Source organism: Podarcis liolepis, assembly GCF_965112155.1.
Source record: "Podarcis liolepis genome assembly, chromosome: 10".
Classification (NCBI taxonomy): domain Eukaryota; kingdom Metazoa; phylum Chordata; class Lepidosauria; order Squamata; family Lacertidae; genus Podarcis; species Podarcis liolepis.
The window spans coordinates 34,107,497-34,131,232 of record NC_139562.1 but is presented as its reverse complement, the minus strand read 5'-3'; the positions used below and the strand labels follow the sequence as shown (position 1 = coordinate 34,131,232).

The following is a 23,736-nucleotide window of genomic DNA, read 5'->3' as shown; positions in this document are numbered from 1 at the left end:
AAAGTGTCCCACCAGTAGATGAGAAATTTTCTGTATCACTGTGAACAAGAATATATTTTAAATTGTGGGTTCTGTGGAACCCTATCAAGGGATGGGGATCACAGCCCACAATGTGAGATACAATGCCCCAGTATCTGTTTATGATTTGTCTTACTTCCATTGTCTGCAGAGTAAACTCAAAAGAACCAGGTAATTTTTTTTGTGGTATTTTGCTCTTGGGTGCAAGAAGGTCCCATCTGCCACATGCATCTGCTTTCACCCAGGCTTTATGAATAATATGCCAGGGATATGCTCTGTTTACCAGGGCAATGTCTAGCTCACCTGCTGCTCATTGGTACGCATCCAAGGTAGAGGAATTCCTTTTCCTACGCAAAAATTGGCCCAAAGGTAGGCTACATTTAAGATTGTATGGATGATGCAATTTAAAATGTAATAAAGTGTTATGGTCAGTATCATTTTTATATAGGGGAAACAAATAAAAAATTCCCAATGGTCTGTGTGACTAAAGTTTCAAAAAATGGGACCGATGAATGATTAGTATTTAACCCTGATTGATGGATCTCTGTGGTTTGTTGAAGGATTTTTCACATACAATTTACAGCTAAGGCTGCAATCCCAAGCATACTTAAAATATTGTCCCCATCTAAATCAATAGGGCATACCGCAGAGAAAACATGCTTATAGAAATCAAAAAATTGTAGAGTTGGAAGGGACCCTGAGGATCATCTAGTCCAACCCCTTGCAATGGAGGAATATGCAGCTGTTCCCTATGGGGATCAAACTGGCGACCTTGGCATTATCAGCACCGTGTTCTAACCGACTGAGCTATCTAGGCTTATGATGGGATCATTTTCAAACCTCATATTCCAGGAAATATACTTTGTATTTTCTGTGCCCTAAATAATATTCTCTGGTATCACCAGTGGATGAACTACTCAAAGCACAGGAGAGCTTCAAGTTCCCTTCAAAGTTGCTGCAGAGGGCTTTGGTTGGAGCAGTAGCATGGTTTGATAACCCCCTGTTCTCCTAATGTACGGTAAATAATAATTAGGTGGGAAGCAATGCAAGAACCTCATTTGGAAGGATGTTGTGAAGTCAGTTGGACTGGTTTTCAGCTGGGTAAGATCCCAAACGGATATGCCAATTTAAATAGTAAACCCTATTTAAATATGTAACTTCTTTCTATGTAAAGTAATTAAAGTTGTCGGCCTCAGTGGTCTTAGAACTGAAATGGCCATAATGAATGTGAGGAAATAGCATCTTAGCAACACCCACATTCTTTTTAAATAGTTGTATGATGAGACACTTTCCCAGGTTGCAGAGGATGATGCACATTAAATCAGTGTGTGACTTAATCTGAACAGGATTAGCTAGTAAATTCGCTACTGTAATTAGTAGGGAAAAGAAAGTTCACACCATCTTCTCAGAACAGTTATTACTTTGACTCATACTGTCAACTGAACACTTTCACGCAATCACAGAATTGTAGAGTTGGAAGGGACCCTGGGGGACATTGAGTCGAACCCCCAGCAATGCAAGAATCTCAGCTAAAGCATCAATGACAGATGGCCATCCAACCTAAGCTTAAAGACCTCCAAAAGGTGTTAAGTGTTCCTGAACTGTCTCAAATAATAAAGACTCATAATGGGGGTGGGAGAGAGCGAGAGCAAGAGAGAGAGAAGTCATCAGGACTCCTGCACCTTTCACAATGTAGAAATCTAGAGTTTTAGAGTGCATCGTCGTCCATATGCTCATGACACACAAGCCTACCAGCAGGTGTGGTGGTGGATGTGCTAAGTGCCTGGCCTCAGTAGTGGGCTAGATGAGAACCAAATAACAAGCTTATTTCAGAAAAGTGAAATGTGTCCTGTTCTGGGCTGGGTTATACTTCCCTTGAAGGAGCAGGTATGCAACTTGGGGCTACTCTTTGATTCAGTGATGTAACTGGAGGCACAAGTGGCCCCAGTGTCATGGATTGTTTTGTACTGTACCAGCTTTGGCTGGTAGCCCCGTTGCAATCCTATCAAGATAGTCATAGCTTGGCTTTGGTTGTCTATGTTCTGGTAAACTACTGCAATACATTGCATGTGGGGCTGCCTTTGAAGATGTTTTGAGACTTTGCTTATGGGATTTTATTATTGTATATCTTACTTGGTTGTTGATTCAGGATCTTTTTTTAAATTGGGAAGCAGTATATAAATGTAATAAACTTAACCTAAACATAATACTATCTTGAACTCCAGAAAATTGGCCACTAGATCATACAATTAAGATTCTCCCGATGTAAGATTCTCCCACGACCATAGGAGCTTCTTTCACTTTCTTCCTCATCACATTAGAGGCCAGTTCCTCTCCTCCTTAAAAGTTTATCTGTGATTGCAGTTGAGCACACACTCTGATTGAAATATATTCCTTTTTTATCATTGTTGTTTTTATTAAAGATTTTATTGCAGAAGTACAGACCTTGTTTGTTTTCAGGTTATAAAGTCCTTTTTACAGATCAGTTAAATTCAATGTGAGACTTTGGTGTTGTATAAAATATAAGGTTGGGGAAGAAGGTGTGTGAGGAGAGAGAGCTTTAGGGCGCCCTAATTAAGAGCTTTCTGAAAAGAAACAATTGGCTTGACTTCCTTCCTCCTGAGGTGAGGGGGAGTTACTTAGCTAAGCCTGGTAAGACAGCTTACTCTGTGGCATTAACCCATTTGTGCATTCCAGGCATAGGCAAACTTGGCCCTCCAGATGTTTTGAGACTACAATTCCCATCATCCCTGACCACTGGTCCTGTTAGCTAGGGATGATGGGAGTTTTAGTCCCAAAACATCTGGAAGGCCGAGTTTGCCCATGCCTGGATTAGACTTTAGCATCTTAGTTATGAGTCTTGTTATCCAACACTTTGTGACAAATATTGCCCCACTCAATGTAAAACCTTAAAAGTGTCTTTCATGTATTAAACTTTTGGTTCAGTGGTTAAAATAGTACCTTAGATTGTCACAGAAACAGCTGCTACATTGAGGGAGGGGTCTATACTGTCCCTCTTAACAGCACACAGTATATATAGGGTTCCAGAAGAGTCAGTCGCTTACGGTAATTTTACTCAAGGTAAATACAGTTCAGGGTTGCAGAAGATAAAATTACAAGTCACCTACAGAAAATATCATCTGACAAGGCAATACAATATAATCATGGCTACTGAATTGCAGAACTAAGACAACATATACTAATTATCTGGTGTCCTGGATCCAAGTGGATGAAGCACACTACTTGGACTCAGGTTTCATTTTCATAGAATTGTAGAGTTGGAAAGGACCCCAAGACTCATCTAGTCCAACTCCCTGAAATGCAGAAATCTCAGCTAAAGCATCCATGACAGATGGCCTTCCAACCTCTGCTTTAAAACCTCCAGTTGTTTATTATTATTATTATTATTATTATTATTATTATTATTATTATTATTATTATTATTTATTTGTACCCTGCCCATCTGGCTGGGTTTCCCCAACCACTCTGGGCGGCTTCCAACAAAGATTAAAAATACCTTCTGAGGGAGACTGTCAAATAGCTCTTGCCATCAGGAAGTTTTTCATGATATTTAGTCAGGAAGGTCCTTTCTTGTAACTTGAAGTCATTGGTTCAAATCCTGCCCTCCAGAACAGGAGAAAACAAGCTTGTTCCCTCTTCTGTGTGATAGTCCTTAAGATGGGGGCAGGATGGAGAAGCTTTCTTTTCTATAGAGGGAACCATTTTCTTCAGAGTTAATCCACCAGGGTCTGCATGCCAGCAGTGGGCAGGACCAAGACCCAAAATGTAGCATTTCAGGACAGCATGACGCTCTTTACCTCTCTTTCTGTCTCTCCCCCCCCCCAATTTCTCTGTGCTTCCCTTTCCTTCCATCTCTTTGTCTATTTCTGCTGTCCCACATCAATTTCCCATCCTCCTTGACAGAGGATTGAACTAATCATTTGCAGAGGGTCGCCACCCTGTTTTCTATTGCTCTATCCATTTTTATTTTCCTTCTCCCTCTTTCACTCTAGGCTTCCCTGTTTTCTTATAAATCTGAGGGCTATGAGTTCCCCACCTCTGCATTAAATTACTCCATAAGATTACAAGGTGTTTATAACCTGGTTCCAGGTGCTTTAGCTCCCTATGAGTAAATGATGACGCCTTGAACCGAGTCCTGAAGCATACTAACAGTCAGTGCAGCTCTTTAGGAGAGGCGCCACCTGCAGTAAAATGTTCTAGTTAGCAGTGTAATCGCTGTATTCTGCATCAGCTGTACCTTCCAAACCTAAGGGAAGCCCCCCCCCCCCCCCGTAGAGCACACTGCACTAATCCAAACTTGAAATTGCCAATGCCAACTCTGGTGACAGTTCCAGTTGCACACCATATTATGTAGCACCAGTAGCACCCCAAACTCTGCAACCATTGTCTCAAGATCTGGGAACCACTCATTCACAGGGCCTCCATCTTGCTGAGGATTAATCTTTTGTTTATCAGCCCTTATCCAACCTATAACTACATCTTGGCATTCACCTGACTCAAGAAGAATTAGAGCTCAATGTCATTAGCATGCTGATAACACCATGCTGCAAGGGAAAGGGAAAGCCTGTTCCCAATGACTCATCTTGAAAGGAATTTTCTCTTGGCTGTTGTAATTTTAGAGTGTTGAAAGATGTGTCTGTATGGGTGGGTATGTAAGGAAGAGTAATATGGATAATGTTAGGTTGTAGGTGAACATATCAGACGACACAGCAATTCTTCAGACCGCTCTTGTTTATTCACAGGCCAGAACAGAACAGGGCTGAAGGGTTCAGCCAACCTGCTTATACAGAGCTCAACTACATGGGAACAGTAACAACTTTCTGTAACTATCCAATCACTGAACGTCTCTTTCAATTCCTTATTTGCATATGCGGACCTGAGTGAAAACTATCTATAGTATCCTCCTGCTGGCCCAGGGTGAGAACTTCAGTACATAACAGATAAATAAATACTTTTTTCCAGTGAATTCAACCTTATAAACACCTCTGCCTTCTGTGGGCAAGGTTCACTCAGTGATGTTTTTGAATAGGTAGCAGGGGCCACATGGGGGTCATTCTGGCTTTATGTGATTTTTGCTTATAGATGTGATAGCCAGGAATGTAACCTGTGTGTAGGATGAGATCTACCTATACAGTATTATTACTGGTAGTAGTAGTACCTATATTGGTTCAGTAAAAGCTATTGGTTTATGTATTTTGTATTTGTTTCTCTCTTTTTTAAGCAAGGACGTTTAACATTGTCATGCCATTTTCTGAAGGTGTGTTTATAAATCTTTTGGTACATTCCACCCTAAGAAAATATATGCTTGAGAAAGAAGTCTTATTATGGGCTGAAGCTGCTCACGTTCTGGGACAGAAAGAGAGAAAACATTGGTAGCATTTAGTTAAGCCCATGCTTCATGTCCTTCTTAATGCTATCGGTTGCACCCATCTGAACTTTAACCTTTTGGTTTTAGATCCTTGTTTGTATAAGGTTTTTAGTTTTACAAAAACTGATGTATGATTCAACAAGTTTCTTAACTCCAAGTTAATGTAAGTTAAAGAGCTGACAAATGTTCACCAGGAAACTAATTCCTTAGCTAAATGTTCACCAGGAAGCTAATTAGAATCAGCAGCTCTCAGGGCAGGGGAAGATTGTTCTTTCTTTCTTCACTTGACATTAGTGGTTTTCCATTCTTGCCATCCTCTGATGTCACAGCAGTCTTGTTGTTGTTTTTTAAAAGACACTATGCGTTTTATGATTAATCAGACTAGAAACAGATGAAAGTACACCCTGTCTTAGAAAAATAGCACTTCATATTTACAATGCAGTGTTTGCTGAACACTTCATGAAAATCTCTTGTGCTAAACTTGACTTTTTTCTAACTCTGTGCTGAATACCAACTCTTTCTTTAAATTATTTTATTTGAAATGGAACAATTGTAATCTTCTAAGTATTTGTATTTGACATGTAGTAAGACCTGAGCTTTGCAATATTGGTAGCTCATATTTTCAGCAGCAGCATTGAACCTAGAAGATGAATGTGACTGTATTAATTATTTGTTTAAGAAATCTAGACCATTATTTGTCTATGCGGATATCATGGCAGTATACAACAAGTATGAATAAAATAAATCATGCTATGGAAAGTACAATATAAAACAATAATTATAACACAATTAGAGGCAATTAAAAGAAGTTTAACATTAAGAGTAGTTTGACGGTGGAACAGACTCCCTTGGGAGATTGCGGACTCTGCTTCATCTGAGGTTTTTAACCAGAGATTGGCTGACCATCTGTCAAGGATGCTTTAGTTGAGATTCCTGCAAAGCAGGGGCTTGAACTAGATGACACTTGACACACCTTCCAACTCTACAATTCTAAGAGAAACGTATTAGAATAAATGCAAGCCTAACCATGCCTACTCAGAAGTAAGTCCTATTGGTTTCAATGGTGCTTTCTCCCTGGTAAGTGGGGTTAGGATTGCAGCCTTCGGGAACAATTTTGAAGTGTCTGGTGCCCAAACAATTGACCTGGTAAAGTCAGCACTAACTGTGCTCCTGCAGCCCTGTTCAGATGACTGCTTAGAACTGGAGGTGGTATTACCCTATAACCATAGTCTGTGGACATATTAATCTTTGTTGTCTCAGCATAGTCTCTGGTTAAACTATTTTTGCATGGTTTTACTTTTATAGCACTTTAAGCAGGGCCTGCCCAAGGCATTTCTGCACTTGAGGCAACCACAAAACAGCATCCTGTCCTTTTCTACCAGGGAAGAAGGGGTGAGCGAAGTTCTACATCAGGAAAAAGGAGGGGAATAAAGATCACCATGGGATCTCTGCTGCCATTGGGGATCCTGCTGCCTGAGATGGTCACTTCACCTTGCCTCATGAGTGGGTTGGCCCTGACTTTAAGCTCTATATTGAAAAGGCTAAAAGTACGTAGATTCCACAGGGGTTTACTTCTGTAACTGCACTAGACACGTGAAGATTTTGATATGTCAGTTAGGCAAGACTCATAACTTCCAGAATATTTTTATTCAACGAACAAACAATGCAATAAATATTTCTTTGCAGTGTGTGCTATCGTCTCCAGAACTAGAGTAAAATTCATTGTGCACGAACGTTTTCCCCTCCCCATACAAATGTTATTATGCCAGAAATTATGTGGTAGATCAGTGAGAAAGCGCAGGCAGCCTCCAGTTGTTTAAAGTCATTCAATATTCTTTCCAGTTCTTTAAAGGAAACAGACGGGATAGTGGAAGAGCAAGAAAATGCCTTTCCTGTAACAACCAGATGCAGGTTTTCCAACACAACCAAATACTGTACTCATATAAGCGAATAATACACAACCCCCGCTCCTAAAGATGGATGGAAGGCATTAGAGGAAGTACAAGAAATACAAAATACGCGAGAGTACGACTGATAGCTAATTAGGGAAGTATATACTGTACAGCCGCAAACAGCTTTTCCGTTCCCACTTTTTGTTTGTAGGACTCTTTCTTTCTCTGGTTCTGAAGCAAACTATTTTGCAGCTGCAAACTCCACCTCCCCGGGCGTCGTATTCCTCCGCCCCTTCTAGTTTCCACAGACCAATCAGCTTTCACTCTTTCCTTTCCCCCCCCGCCTCACGTGACAGCCTCATCCCAGAATCCTTTAGCCAAGATGGCAGCCCCCAGCTAATAGTGTTGCACGTGTGTATATGTGTCGCTTTTCTTGGAAAATCGATCGGACTTAAAGTAACTACTTTTAAAATATTGAATCTCCATCACTCAAAAGGTAGTTTGTTGCTAATTCACGGAGTCATGAAGACCAAATCGTCCTCTCACAAGTCCGAGAACACGCACAGGGTAAGATAAGGGACGGCGGGGTCGGGTCGGGTGGATCAGAAACCCGGATCTTTTAAGAGCTCGGCTTAGCGCTTCGGTTCGCCGAGCTGGCGAAATAGTATATTTGATATTCAGTTACATATCACTCTAAAAAGCCATTGGAGCAGAGTGGTACAGAAGCAAAAGAAGTTGGAGAGCAGCGCAACTTTTTTGCTTTCCTGTACAAGTTTTGGAAATCTGTAGTTACTGCAAGCAAACAAACAGCACCACACAAAAAACCTTGCTTATGCCCTGGGCAGTCCAAAATAGTAACTGTGTGTAGCATTTGCCACTCATCTGCTAACAAAACAGCAGGAAAACTATCAGTGTTCTTAAAGTATTCTGCTTTGCTCTAAAACCTTACCTTGTCCTACTATGTAGTTTTGAGAAGTGCTGCAAGTTTTTCAACTAATTTGTGGTGTGTCTCTTGTGCTTCTAGCACACTGTAAATTGCAGATAATTCTTAACTATGAATATGGAAGATCCTGCAACAGTACATAAGATTAGACAACATTTTCTGATTTCAATTAAGTTGTCCGTCCCATTTGAATCTGATTTCATTCAATTCTATGGGCTGTACCATCTGACTATGTATGAAATATCATTAGAAGGGACAGCCATATAAAATCTTACTCTTTGGCAACTTCTGATAAGCCTGATGTCTCAGAGATAACTGAAAAAAACCCACAAGAAACTCCTGTTTATTTATTACTTTTTTTACAGTTTCTCACCTTCTCAGAACGCTTAAGCAATGTAAATATTGACATTATCCATCGTATTGACAGAACAGGGAGCTATGCTGAGGTAAGATTAATGTAGTTGTTTTTCATCTGTCTAGGTGTCATCTTATTCAGTGTTGGATGTGGGTGTTGAGGTGCTGGGAGCTCAGTTACAGGGTGGTGCCTAGTTCTGAGCCATGGTAGGGTCACCTGACATGGGATGAAGAGGGTGGTAGACATTGTACATCCTCGCATCCCTTTGATCTAGTTACCTGCACTGGGGTGGCTAATTTATTAGCTACAGTGCTAATTTACTACAGATGCTTTGAATTCAATAAAGTTGTGACCCTTTAAAAAAAGATAGGTTTCTGCTGGGAGCAGCATACTTGGAACTGAAACAGGCAGTCATTGATAGAATAGGTGCCTGATGTGTTGTGTTTACAATTACCATCACTGGTTATATCTGAACTTGTAGCAATCAATACAGGGACTGCCACAGTAGAGTTCTGGCTTAAATATCTCCACTATATCAGTTGGTTAGGCCTTGACAAAAGCTCTATGATTGCTCTAGAAAACCCTTATAGGGAATAACATTTATTTTCATTGTACAGATGGGGAACTATTACAGAAAGAAATATTGTATACCATCATGCCACATCTCAGTCTGAAACAATCTGACACAGCAATGTCTGAAACAGTACATTGCATGCAGACCCTCCCTCCCGCTTCTGGTGGTTTGGCTGCAGTTAATGCAACACATATGGGGATCAGCTTCCTTTCTCTTGCTGTTCTGTTATGCTTGTGGTTTTTGAGCAGCTTTGTGGCCAGTCTACTGGGGGTTAGGAATTATGAAATATATAATAAAATATTAATAATGACCTTTGGTTTTTGTCAACATTTCCTGCAAGACCAGCCCTTTGAGATTAGGGTGTTGCTCTACCAGTGCTATAGTAAATATTTTTCCTTTCAAAATCAACAATAAATGTTCTGTCTTTGTATTTGTTAACCACACTCATAGTGTATTGAGAGTCATGGGAGCAAGGTCAAGGTCGTTGGGTTGTATCCAGTGAAGTTGTTCTGTTCATGCAAGGACTTATGCTTGCACAGTGGAATTTCCCCTTCCTCCTCCCCATGTACAGATTCAGGTGAGGAGCACAGGAAGAGGAGAGGGAGGAAAAGTTCAATTGTGCATTTCAGTCCTTGTGCAAATGGGATGACTTTGTTGGATACAGTCCTTTGTATGTTGCTCTTGTCTTGTCCATAAGCCATTTTTTTTGTATTGGTGGCAGCCAGGCAACCCAGTTGCTGAAACAGATCAGCAATAGTATGTGAATTTACCTAGAGTCCTGTGTAGTAGGAAAATAATAAATAGCTTTTAACCTGTATATGTAAGTCAGAGTTACGTTTATTTTCAAACATGTTTTGTTTCTGGAGATGTGAAAAGAATGATTCAAAATATGGGGGAAACTTCAACGCATACTTCATTTTCTTCGTTCACATTATTTGGACTGTTTGCAGTCTGTAATGATAAATATGAATGTGTGCTTAAATTAGGCACAAGTTTATGCAAAGAACCTTGACATGCTGCCTTTCTGCATGAGAGATTGCGCATTTAGCATAGAAATTGAGAGACTCAGCTGTGACTCAAGATGGCCCTGATTAGAATCTTGCCTCTACCATCAAATCACTAGGTGGCCTGAGATAAGATGCTGTCTCTCCACCTTGCCCCATCCCATCACCTGAAATGGGACAGTAATACCAATTTACCTTACAGGGTGGTTCTGAAGATCGCAACTAGATATTATAGGTCAAGTAAGTTGAACATTCAAATATATCCTCCCTTTTGTGGGCAGCATTCCAGCATAGGATCATCCATTTGCAACTTCAAGTGGTGTAGTCTTAGACAGGTTTGTTTGTCCACTTGGGGTGCTGAATTTATATATTGAGTTGTTATTTGCACACATCACTTCTACTCCAGAGAAGGTATAGAAAGTTATCTTGTCTGTACAGCCCCTCCCTCCAGCTCCACTCTTGTTGGATCATGGCCCTCTGATTGTAATATGTGATTACCAGCTGTATAAGAATTGGCATGCTTTTGACAATTTCAGTTATTTTCAAATGTTATAATTGTTTCTAGGTAACAGCTCCAGTTTTGCAAACACTTGTGTAACTGTTTAAATGAAAAATGGAATAATTCAGTTGTGCTTTATACCTCATAAGTATTGCACCACCCTACGAAGGCTTTTTACTTAAGCATTCCTTCAGTAATCAAGCCTGAACTGCTCCATATGAATATATATTAACTAATATACACTCTTGATTTTGCTAGGAGGTTGAAACATATTTTCATGAAGGACTCGAGAAATGGAGGGAGCTGAACCTTACTCGTCATTTTGGTATATCTTTTCCCCAAAGTATTTTGTATTAATACTTCTCATTGTGTGTTGTATAAAAGTGTTGCTGTTTGGTTGGAAATGTATGTAGAGAGTAAGGGTTTGCACACAATCTATCAGTTAATATACAGTTAGTGATATGTATACATTTTGAACATGGAGTGCATCAGATGAGTATGCCTTGCTTTTCCTGTGCTGATTTTTGTGCAATTTTCAGTGCTAGAATAGAGGTGGCAGGATGTTTTGTTGATGTTTCCTGCTGTTTAACTTAGTGTTGATATAAGCAGCACAGGTTCTTCAGTAGCCCAATCCCATCAGTGGTGCATCAGTGCAGTATCATGACCTGTGGTCCACGTGGGATGATTAGGCGCATTATACCAGCATAGGCTAGCCCTTCTACACTACACTACACTACACTACACTACACTACACTACACTACACTACACTACACTTCACTTAATGGTACAGCATTAGCTGGAGAATAATAATAATAATAATAATAATAATAATAATAATAATAATAATAATAAATTGTATTTATATCCCGCCCTCCCCAGCCGAAGCCGGGCTCAGGGCGGCTAACAACAATAAAACAGTACAAAAGTACAACACAAACAACACTCTAAAATCATTCATTATAAAATTAATTAATTCAAGCCACTGGCAACCATTGGGCCAGAGCTTTGCGAAGATTGCTGAGGGAGGGAGTCAGGCTGTGCCCTGGCCAAAGGCCTGGTGGAACAGCACTGTCTTGCAGGCCCTGCAGAAAGATGTCAAGGCCTGGTGGAACAGCTCTGTCTTGCAGGCCCTGTGGAAAGATGTCAAGTCCCTAGTCTCTTGTGACAGAGTGTTCCACCAGATCAGAGCTACAGCCGAAAAAGCCCTGGCTCTAGTTGAGGCCAGCCTAACCTCTCTGTGGCCTGGGACCTTCGAGATGTTTTTATTTGAAGACCGTAAGTTTCTCTGTGGGACATACCAGGAGAGGCGGTCCCGTAGGTACGAGGGTCCTAGGCCGTATAGGGCTTTAAAGGTTAAAACTAGCACCTTAAACCTGATCCTGTACTCCACCGGGAGCCAGTGCAGCTGGTATAGCACCAGGTGAAGAGAGATTGGATCAGGCTTGGCAATGATGTGCTAAAGTTTTTTTGGCCAGTGCTGTACCCATAACACTAGTTCAATGCTGTGTACCTGACAGTGCAGCAAAAGTGAGGACCCCCCCCTTGGCAAAATTTTTGTGTTAGGGAAGATTACAGGACTTCAGTGGGAGATCACAGGATATGCACAGAATGGAAATTAAGTTGTTTGAGAGTCCCAAAATGTTTGCATACACAAATAGGATGATCACCCCGATAGCATTGTAAGCATAAACCATTATGCACAATAAAAAGGCTTCCATATGTTTCTTTCTCTTTATTTCTGTCTCTCTCCTCTTCTTCCTTCTGTCACAGTGGCACTTATCTGTTGGATGGCCTTGCAAATTCACCCCAAATCCAGCATTGGGTTCTAGATCTCGATGAACAGTGCTATCTATAGTCATTCCACTCTATCTGCAGTTGTGGCTTTGCATTTTCCAGTAATGAGAGAGGAGTGGGGCAGAAAGCTGCTAACGGTGTTCCTATTCTTCAGTTTTACAAAGCTTTCATAAAATTTCAGCAACAGTTTCTTGTTTCCAAAATAGATATTTTAGTTTTCTTCCTTGTGGAACAAGTATTTTCCAGTCATACCTTCCAGCCAAAAGCTTTGCCACAGTTAATCCCTTGTTTGCTCATGATAATTAGAGTGTGTATATGTGTGTATGTATGAGAGACAGAGATGGAGAGAGAAATTGGCACAGACCTGTCATTTGACCTGACAAGCCACTTTTAAAGCTTCATGCACAGTCAGTTCCTTCTTTCCCAGAAAGGTCTAACCTTTGAGCCTCTGTTTGAATCGGCTGTTGTCATGCAAGTGAGCCATGCTAGGAGCTGTGAGGGGGTGTCCCCCTTATGCATTACGGGTCTTGCATGCTGGGATTGTACTCCATGGGTATATGGTTTTTAATCACCTGCTGGCTTTGAGCCTTTAAAGCTGGGAGACTTGTAATATGAGCAAGAGCTGGAAGGCATGGGTAATGCATGCTGGCCATTCTTTCTAGGGCCTAATGCTGATGCAATCCACACTAACCTAGGAGTAAGCTCTGCTGAACTCAGTAGATTAGTGTTCCTGAGACTCCATGAAACAAATCATTAAGGTTTTTTTGCTTTGTTTTTAACACAGTGACGTTCTACAGGCAGGTAGTCAACAAATGCCAGTCTTTCAACCAGCTGGTGTACTATCAGAATGACATTGTGCAGAGCTTGAAAACCCACCTGCAAGTGAAAGACAGTCTTGCTTTTCAACCTCTTTTGGAGTAAGTACCTACTGCAGTATCTAAAATATACCTTCTGAGTTTCTGTTCACAGGGGGGAAGGGCCAATCGTGCATTTGTTCTTTTTAGTCCATTGGGTATCTTTGGGCAGTTAATTGTTTCTCAGTCCTAGCACTGGCGGAGGAAGAGGAGTGCAGGGGGAGGGCACCGTCTTCGGCAGCGCAATCCTGGTGGGGTGTCATTGCAGCTGCGCCCCCTCTCCCCTTGCTGGGTGCCACGCCCCCCCCCCCCAGGACGTGCACCAGCCCCATCTGCTCTCCGCCCCCCGGTGCCGGAGCATGAAGCTCTGCCACTGAGTCCTAGGCTCTCTTTTCCAGAGTGGGAATGATACTAATATGCTCATTGCACAGGACTGTAACGAGGTTATATTAGCTGGGATGAACTTCAGGAGTACACTGGGCCATACAATATACAAATGTGTTCACTTGTGAGCAGACCACGGGACAGTGAGATTTCCCCCAGAATTATTTGAAATCATCATGGGATGTGTGTGTTAAAATCATAATGTGGCACCACTCACATTTTCCTGCTTTATGTATCTCAATACAGCTTAGTGGTGCAGCTGGCTCGCGATCTCCAGACAGATTTCTATCCTCATTTCCAAGACTTTTTTCTGTCCATTACAAAATTGTTGGATACCCAGGACACGGAGCTGCTAGAATGGACTTTCACCTGCCTTTCTTACCTTTACAAATACTTATGGAGGCTGATGGTGAAGGACATGTCCAATATTTATGGGTAAGCTTTTCAACAACAACAACATGGCCAATACATGAGTCTTATTCTGCATCATTTGCAAAATAAACAAACAAACTATTCTTTAATTGAGTTAGACTAGAAAAGCTTTTGGTCCCTTTTAGCTCTGATTCTTATAGATTCTTATAGTGTGATAGTTAGTGGCCCTGATTCTGTGTGCACACAATGGCAGCCTAGTTCTTTCCCTCTTCTAAATTTACTGAGAAGAAAATGCTATGTTCATTTGGGCCGTGTGGTAAGGGAAGCAAGAATGCCTATTATGTTTACTATTGGTTTGTCTGCAAGGCTCTGTATACATGTTCTACCACCGAGCTATGGCCATAATTAAATCGGTATAAAATATATGTTAATAAATTTGCTTTGTGTCTGATGATGGATTCCAGGAAGCATTGCTGGAGAAATGAATTGATCCTGCATGGTTTTTTTTAATATTTGAATGTTGTACTTGCAGATTGTACAGCACCTTGTTGGCTCACCATAAAGAGCACATCAGAAATTTTGCAGCAGAAAGCTTCACTTTCCTGATGAGGAAGGTAAGTGATGTTGGGGCGGGGGCAGGACAGTGTAAAAAGAGAAGTGCCTTCTGTTCAAATCGAGTTTACCTACAGCATTAATATTTAATATAATACAAAGTGTTACTAGGTATCTCTAGTTTGAAGGAAATGACTGTCATCCATTTAGTTCAGTGTACCTATGAAACTGCTTTATAGTGGCCCACTTTGTATGTCACAGTAAACCATAGACAATGATTTGTTATGAGTGCGCCTTTCTGGGCTGTGTTCTACCTTAGTGGAAACAACAAACCATGATCTCTGACTCAGCACTGCATCCAAACCAGGGATTGTGGTTTGCAAAACCAGTGAGTCAATAACAAACCTTTGTTACTTATTGTGGGGTGGTTTTTTTAGGAATGAAACAAACCACGATCCCTGGTTTGACAGAATGCTAAGCCATTTGTCTCCTCCATGCTAGTTAGATCAAGAGAGGAAGCAAACAGACCAGTAAGGTGCAGTCGTGGTAAGCCATTAGCTATAGTTTATTGTGACATGCGAATAAAGCCAGGGAGTGAGACCATCTAGCCAGCATTGTTACCTTTAACTAGTAGTAGCTCTCTGAGGTTTTTTCTATCTCATGTTCCCTGACACCCCCCCTTTTTTAATGGAGATGCCATGTATTAAACATGGCACTAGGTAGAAGGCACTAGGTAGGTTGGATTTTTCTGCTTGTTTTAGAAGAGTGACTGTAACTGTAGTGCTCTTAGTAACTGGTACAATGTCCAACTGTACCACATAGCAGAATAATAAGAAAAAGCACAACTTGGAGTAACTTTTCTGACATTAGTTTACTGGTCAAATGCTGAACCACTTCCCCTGAAGAACACAAATGTTTGAAATGTATTGGGAAATCTGATGACCAGTTTGTAAACAAATCCTCTTGCACCTATCACCTTTGTGTTTTCTCTTTGATATAGTGCACTCCTTTACTTTATTGTTAGGATGCTATTTAAGCTGGACCTTTTAGGCTGGTCAGTTAATGGCTTTGGGCACCTCTCTGGTTTATATTTTGTTCTGGCAATATGGTTGCCATTGGAGAGATGTTTGCTGTTGGCTTGCATTACTAGGGTAAAAGGCTTGTCTGCATGTTTGAACTGATAGCAACTCTGCTTGGGAACTTGTGGTTTCCACAGCATGATAGTCTGTAAAACACGGACAGCTCAATGTAAAGAGAAGCTTGATCAGTGTAACATCAGAAGACACTCCCAAGTTCCTTAGAAGGACAGGTAAAGTATGTAACTATCACATTCTATGGTGCTTGAAATCTACTTTTTCCATTTAGTTTATATACATTGTAGGGGTTTTTAATTAGCCTTTCTAAGTAGTATGTATGAATTGAAATAAAAGGGGTGCAAACTGTAATTTTGTTTCCTAGGTTTCAGACCAAAATGCTCTCTTAAACGTAATGTTCCATGACTTGGAAATGCACCCAGAAAAAGTAGAAGGTGTTGGACAGCTGATTTTTGAGACGTGCAAAGGCGTTAGGAACATGTTCCATTCCTGTGCTGAAACGGTAAGCAATCCAAGTGCATGAAGCAAATGGAAAATTATAAAGTGCCTGATTCGGTAGTGAATTTTTAACTTGCTTCCATAGATGATTGGTCTAGGTTGTTTTGCCCTAAATTCCCCCCTCAACCCAATAGACAAATAGCAAGTTTATTTCACACATTTCGAGAAGACTTTCAGAATATTATATCTCTAGTTCTTTTTTCATTTTTAAAAATTATTTAATCAGTCAATACTTGGCACAGTTTCCATAAGGAGAAACTGTGTGTGTGTGTGTGTGTGTGTGTGTGTGTGTGTGTGTGTAATATATGGAATGTGGTGTAATGGTTAGAGTGTTGGACTCTATGTCCTGGGAGAACAGGTTTTAAATCCCCACTCAGCCATGAAGCTCACTGGGCGACCTTGGGTCATTCACTGTCTCTCAGCTTCCCCTACCTCATGAGGTTGTTGTGAAATAAAGTGCAGAGAACCATGTATACCACCACCTTGAGATCCTTGGAGGAAAAGGCGGTATATACCAAAAAAAGTATGAATGAATGAATAAATAAATAAATAAAACAAATTTTGGATGGAAATCTTTCCGAGTTGTACAGGGTGAGTCTTTTAAAAGAGGCCCCGTGGAACATGTGCACTCTGTATCCACGGGGCCTCTTTTAAAGGACTCACCCTGTATAATGCTAATCTTGCATAAAGGATCAGATTGCCATGAAGCAGCAGTAGCCTCCTTTAAGCTGAAAGTTGTTTGTTGAGGAGTAAATGAGTTTATGAGCAGGGTTAGAGTGAAAAATATTTTTAATGTGAACTATTTTAAAACATTAAAGATGCGTGTAATTTCCCCCCACAGGCTATAACATTAATTCTGAAAAAGCTGGGGCCACTTACAGAAACAGAAGTGACCCTCTCCTGGAACTTGGTTGGGGAAGCTTTCGAACATATGGCAAAGTCAGCTGCTGGATTCATCCATAAAGAACATTTCAGTGTATTTTTCAGATGTTTGCAAGTGAGTTGTAATTAATTAAAATAGAAAGAGGCTCTACCCTCCTTTGAATTATGGTGGTATGTGGCAGGAGATGGGAAAGTCATGTGGTGAGTGTCAAGTGTTGAGGTGGCAGGTATCCAGAACCATGTTACTTTACTGTTGTCAACAGTGAAATGAATATTACACACTCTGATTGATTTTAACAATGTTGCCTGTAGAATTGGGTGGGAAAACATTGTCCTTAATATATAAAACTTTAAAAAAACTTTTAAAAAGCTGCTTGTAATTGTAAATAACAAGCAAAACTTGTATTTTGTCTGAGATGTCCAATCTTCATGAAGTCCCATTCATGTGGTCTGAGTAAAGGGGTGAGAAATAAGGTTATAAACCACTGAATTGCACTTTTTTGAGGAACCTTTTGTCTAGTTCAGCAGCAACAAGAACAACAACTGTGGAAACGTCTGACTTTTGGGTGCAAAACCTTTTTTTTTTTTAATCAACCACATAGAAATCAATACTTGAACTGCAAGAAAAGATAACGAAGGACAACTGCTGTGAAGCTTCTGAACAGATTGAGAGGATATTGCAAGTGTATTTGATCTTAGCAGAATATGCACAAGGCTCCAAAATTGTTCAGCCTGAAGAAGTTTGTAAGGTCAGTAAAACTTTCCTCTGCTAGAATAGATCATGTACATCTGGCATGAGAGAGGATATGAAGCAAGGTGGGAGTAAAGCAGGAAGCATTGTTTAGCTTTGTCTTTGAGGTTATATCAAGAGTTTGGATCTAGTGGTAGAGAGGGTGCAGCTATGAGTGAAATTTATTAGTCATCTTCAGCAGCTTGGCAAGAATTCTGTTGATCTAGATTAACTGTTCGTCTATGACTAATTACCTGATGGATTCGTTGTTGATCTAGATTCACTTTTTTTTTTAACAACACTGACTATTTTGCTATATTATTGTGCTATGCCGGAGATATTATTCAAGAAGGAAGGGAGCCAGTGTGGTGTAGTGGTTAAGAGCGGTAGTCTCGTAACCTGGTGAACCGGGTTCGCGACTCCGCTCCTCCCCCTGCAGCTGCTGGGTGACCTTGGGCTAGTCACACTTCTCTGAAGTCGCTCAGCCTCACTCACCTCAGAGAGTGTTTTGTTGTGGGGGAGGAAGGGAAAGGAGATCGTTAGCCACTTTGAGACTCCTTCGGGTAGTAATAAAGTGGGATATCAAATCCAAACTCTTAGTGCAAAGGAATGTGGTATCAAAAAGATTTAGGGATAGGCATGACTCCAAATGTGATGAACTGTGGTCTTAGGCCCCACTACTATACTGTTTTAGGTAACTAATGAAGACATGGACAGCTTTTTGAAAAGGCCTTTAATTAATTCTACAATTTTGCCAGCTCATTTCTTATATTTCTTTGTGCTGCTTGAATGTTTATTGTTCTTTTTTAAAAAAATCATGTCTGTTTTATTCTGTTTTGTTTTTTTTACTGTCTGTTAGCAGCTTTGAGTCTCCTTCAATAAATAGGCAGGATGCATTAAAAAAAAATAGATACTGTGCAGGTCACTTCTGACTAGTCTTATAAATCAGAGATTTCATTTAAGCAAACAACGAAAAGCTTCTAGCACTCATGACTTCAGATAGAAACAGGAATTCTAGTTCTTCTTGCCGGAATTTCTAAGTGTGTTTTTAATTGTTCATATTTTCATTTCACAGACGTTAACAAAACTGATAGAAACACCGGACCTCTCAGTGCCCTGTCGTGATACTCTGCTTAAAGTTATTTCTGTTCTGTTTCTTGATGAGAATGTCTTATTGCCTGATTCATTGGTCAAAGAAATTGTTGAAAAGGTAAACAAAATATTAGGCTGGACTCGGTTGAATACTGTATTATGAGCATTCCACTTTTGAGCACCTGGTCTGCAAGACTTGATTCATACATTACCATTTTCTGTGAGTGAATATATGCGAACAGGCTCACTTTCCCCATATAGGTCTTCTGGAAATAGGAACAAATCTATTTTCTTCTGGCAACCAATACAAGCAGATCCAGCTGGGCATAAATGCCAGAGTTTCTCTCGTCCCAGCTGAGCAGCTGAACTGCTGGGATCAAAGTAGTAGTTGGAAGCTATTTGCCATAAAAATCTGAGTCTATATCTTGAGAGAGTTTTGTAGGGGAGAGCCATAGCAAAGTGGCAGGGTTCTCCAGACCCCTCTGGTGGCAGGACTGCATAAGAGGTCCACCTGAGACCTTTAGTTGGAGTAGATATTACTGGTAGATGTCTGAGTGCAGTTTCATATTGTCACACATGGGTTCATATACGCAAGCAGCCTCATTGACAACTGCATTTAAAGAGATGTGCATGTCTGCAAGTTTTGCATGATCAGTGACTATTTTTCTGTACGCTAATGCAGTAAATACTGGAAAAGACACCACAGATAAGGTTGTTCCCAATTCGTAAGTTTTGTGTCTCAATTTCTTTTGGGAGCAAACAGATTTTTGCAGGTTATCTTTTGGAATAAGAATTTCCCATCGTCCTTCAAAGTAATCCCAATGAATCTGGAACCAGGTCTTTATTTACTTCAATTTACTGTTCATGTGCTTTTTAATAGATCTTCAAAGGTGGATTTGAAAGGCGTTCTCTATGGGATTTTTCTAAAGTTATGTTTCCAATGGAACAATTTGAAAAGGTAGGTGAAGTGTTTACCCCTTTTACAGCAGCTGGAGAACTGCATCTTAAGGAGAGAGAAGTAAGTGCGATCCTTGTCTCCTTCCCTTTCCAGCAATTTCTTCCCAGTCTCCTTGAATATGCTGAGCACTGCATTTGTGGAGAAGATACTCTGGTTCAGGAGGAGGCCTTGGCAGTTCTGGCTAAACTCATTCTAGAGAAAGCAGAACCTCCCACAGTTGGTTCGATGGCCTTTGAGAAGTATCCCTTGGTTTTTATGGAATCTGCTAAAGGGTATGTGACTTGAGCAGTTGCTTTTGAGCTGTATCTGTGGGAAAGGTAAAAGGGAAGGGACCCCTGACCATTAGGTCCAGTCGTGACCGACTCTGGGGTTGCGGCGCTTTATTGGCCGAGGGAGCTGGCGTACAGCTTGCAGGTCATGTGGCCAGCATGACTAAGCCGCTTCTGGTGAGCCAGAGCAGCGCACAGAAACGCCGTTTACCTTCCCGCCAGAGCGGTACCTATTTATCTACTTGCACTTTGATGTGCTTTCGAACTGCTAGGTTGGCAGGAGCAGGGACCGAGGAACGGGAGCTCACCCCGTTGCGGGGATTCGAACCTCTGACCTTCTGATCGGCAAGTCCTAGGCTCTGTGGTTTAACCCACAGTGCCACCCGCGTCCCTATCTGTGGGAAAGGAGCAGGTTGCAATGTTTTATTCTGGTCACTTAAGTATTGCAAAATACTTTGGATTCATAAAACTATGCTACTTTTAAATACCAAGGACGAGGGAACGTGTGGACACCTCCCATTTCCCTCAACCAGCATGGATGGCCCAGTGGTCAGGGGTGATAGGAGTTGTGGTCCACCAACATCTGGGAGGCCACATATTACTTATCCCTGCAGGCAATCTTACGTATATGTGGTAACGGCATACAATCGATTTAATTTTAGATTGAATAGAAGACAGTTGCGAAGTAAAAGAACTGAAGAGAAAGAACAGAAGACTGTTTTGGATCACATTCTGTCTTGCATTCAGATACCAGAAAACAGAAGCATGGCTGATCTTTCAAAACCCTGGGCAGCTCTTGTGGTACTTCCTCACATCAGGTGAATATGTGAGGCGCTTACTTACTAACTTGTTTCTATAAAAGTAGACCACATGTAGGGTCACTGATTTGTAAGTCTCTATCAAAACAAACAAGTGCAATTATTCTTCTGTATGTTAGGCTTTCATAGCAAATGAGCTGGGGGGGTGTCTACTGTGACACTGGGAGGATATAGAAATAAAACCCTGCTTCTATGGAAAGCCCAGATGGCCTGGAAAAGAAGACTTTTGCATCTTTCTTCTAAAGATTCAACACCTTTTTGTGATAGGATTTTTTTATTTTATTTTTTTGGTAGCACAAAGACACAGGCAGTAACACATCCTAAAACCTTTTGCTGGAATAAAGTGACTGTGCCAAAAGCAAAAAAGAAAGAAAGAAAAAGACCCAAGAGTTGCATCCTTTGCAGCACTGCAAACCATCTTGGGGCATATCTTGATTCCACTCGCTACTTCATTACTGTCCCTTGATATATTGCTGACTCAAGCGATATTTCCGGCATTTCCGGTCACTCCAGTTTTAAGCCGTGGTAAAGGATTAATCAAATGAACTCTTTTCAAATCCAAAGATGTGCAGTTAAAAACAACAACAATGAAAACTTGTTTTGCATTTCCATATCCCATTAGTATTCAAGGGCATTTATGTAGTGCTTGTTTCTGTTGCCATGACAACCACTTTATTTGGGTTGCATTATTTTGAAGTATTGTGGCTAGGGTTTTTTGTGTTATTGTTTTTTTTGAGGGGAGGGGGAAGAGTGCCCCTAGTCACTTGGAATAGCCCTGAAAATGTTGATCTTAGTTCACGAATTGTAGGATAACTTGAAGAAGGGTGGAATTTACAGTGAAGGATAGTGCTCTATCCACTGAATCTGTAGAACCAGGTTGTCAGTTAATTAATCCCAGTTAGCCAGTGCAGCAAGCTATAGTTATTGCCACACCCAAGCTTTGAAATTCTCTGTCCATGAGATCAGTTTTGCTCCCATCCTTTTTTTGGCCTTCTGCCTTCGTTTGCTACAAGGTTGGCCCAAGAGGCTTTGCTGCCTGAGACAAAGGTACATGTACAAAAAAACCAGACTGTACTGGCAGCCATACCTTCCTTCTATGTTGCAAGCAAGACAGCCTCTCTCAGGTGCAGTGGGTATTGCTCTGCAAGAGGTGCAAGGCACTTGGCAAATGAAGTGCTGTTTCCCAACACTGTGTCAGTGTTCTCCACCCCTCAGGACCTGCCACTTCAAGGCAGTTGCCTCATTCTACCTAACAGTAGGGCCAGCCTACTTCTCTGTTTAGAAAAGACCTCTTAGGTCTTTTTTTTTTAATTTATTGCTCCCCCCCCCAAACTGTTTATGTTCCTTGGCCTGCTGTTTGGTTTGACTTGGTGATTTACACTTTGGTTTTTTAAAAAACTTTTTTAATATGCAAAGGCGAGGTATAAATATTTTAAAATGAAAGAAACCTGACTTCAAGCTCATTCATAAAGGTGTGCAAGTTTCTTCTCAAGTTGAAATAGAAATTGAAGTTTACATAGCAATGACTTGAAGCTGCTGGCCTTACAGTAGCTATTGGGACCATTGTTAGGGCCGAAACAGCTCAAATGGCAATCACACAATTAGCCATTACACAATTGCCTTTGAAAAAGTAAATTTCAGGATGCTTGATCTGGATTGGGATCCTTCTGTGTGGGTATGGGAAGTGTTAACCCTTTGCCCCTTCTTGTAGTCACAAGCCAGAGTAGGCCCCTGACACTTGTGGTTTGGATTGGAAGGGGGGCGGGGGCGGAGATTTGCCATGATCTAGATTGGGACAGCAATGGAAAGGGGGCAAAGGATTAAAGCCCACTACCCCACATGAAGATAGCAAACCCCATGCCTAAAAGGTACATTAAAGCAGCAAATAATGGAGTTGCTAATTGTGTGAATGGTGTCATGGATAGTTTGATGACATATGCTTGAATCAGTCCAGCCCTGGGTAGTCAAAACACTGGGTGTGTTTGTGGGGGCTAAACCCACTTATGTGGAAGTAAATTCCATGGAAGTTAGTGAGACTTGAGACTTGCTTCTGAGTAAACACACATATCATTTTTCTTTTATTTAATTAGTACTGAAGGATGCGTAACGTTTTCTAGGTTTTATCTTATACACTTCACTGCAGCTGTGTTAGGTTTGTATCTCTGTATCTAACAGGCCGCTTGTCAAAGAGAAAATCCTACCAGAAGTTAAAGGCTACACTGAGTATCTCTTCACTGCTCTTGAGATAGGACAGCCTTGCAAAGGTGAGCTGTTGAAAGTAATTTCTCATTCTGCAATGGTGGGTAAAACCAGCATTCTTTGAAAGTGAAACCGATCTCTGCAGAAGTCTTCATTGCAGCTTGTTCATGGTGCACCAAAACATTACTTAGCATTACATGGGAAAGCAGCCAGTCTTTTGCATTTTGTATAGACTTTTTAAAATTAAAGCACTCCCTAATGGTGTGGTCACAAAGTATGGATTAATATATAACTTACTCCTGTTTTGTTTCCCTAGGAAGCCTGTTTGTGGTCTGCCAAGCTGTGAGCACACTGCTTAGTTTAGCAGAATCCTTGGAAATTCTAGATCTGTTACCAGTGGAACGCATAAAGACTTTGTTGATGTATGTAATGGGGAGATGGAGTTTGCCTTTTATTTATGGAGCAATATGTTGGACTTGTGTGTGCTTGTTTAATGCTGTGTTTACCAAAGTTTAGAGTGTATGCATTGGCCAGTAGTAATCATTGGGTTGAGGTATTTCTAACC

General features: G+C 40.9%; 1 protein-coding gene across 3 annotated transcripts in view; it reads left to right on the top strand.

Moving 5' to 3' along the window:
• Positions 1 to 7,640: 7,640 nt before the first annotated feature.
• The window catches only part of UTP20 (UTP20 small subunit processome component), a 59,188-nt gene continuing 43,092 nt past the window's right edge, over positions 7,641 to 23,736 (top strand). Inside the window, exons 1-15 of one of the 3 annotated variants that reach the window (XM_083462841.1) lie at positions 7,641 to 7,866; positions 8,608 to 8,688; positions 10,933 to 10,999; positions 13,254 to 13,386; positions 13,954 to 14,142; positions 14,612 to 14,693; positions 16,090 to 16,227; positions 17,065 to 17,220; positions 17,708 to 17,854; positions 18,911 to 19,045; positions 19,808 to 19,885; positions 19,979 to 20,202; positions 20,561 to 20,972; positions 23,148 to 23,236; positions 23,488 to 23,593. In XM_083462841.1, coding sequence (XP_083318967.1) covers positions 20,626 to 20,972; positions 23,148 to 23,236; positions 23,488 to 23,593 — 542 coding nt within the window. In that variant the 5' untranslated portion in view covers positions 7,641 to 7,866; positions 8,608 to 8,688; positions 10,933 to 10,999; ... (8 more) ...; positions 19,979 to 20,202; positions 20,561 to 20,625. The remainder of the gene's footprint in view (positions 7,867 to 8,607; positions 8,689 to 10,932; positions 11,000 to 13,253; positions 13,387 to 13,953; positions 14,143 to 14,611; positions 14,694 to 16,089; positions 16,228 to 17,064; positions 17,221 to 17,707; positions 17,855 to 18,910; positions 19,046 to 19,807; positions 19,886 to 19,978; positions 20,203 to 20,560; positions 20,973 to 23,147; positions 23,237 to 23,487; positions 23,594 to 23,736) is intronic. The other 2 variants (XM_083462839.1, XM_083462840.1) reach the window with 2 other exon arrangements.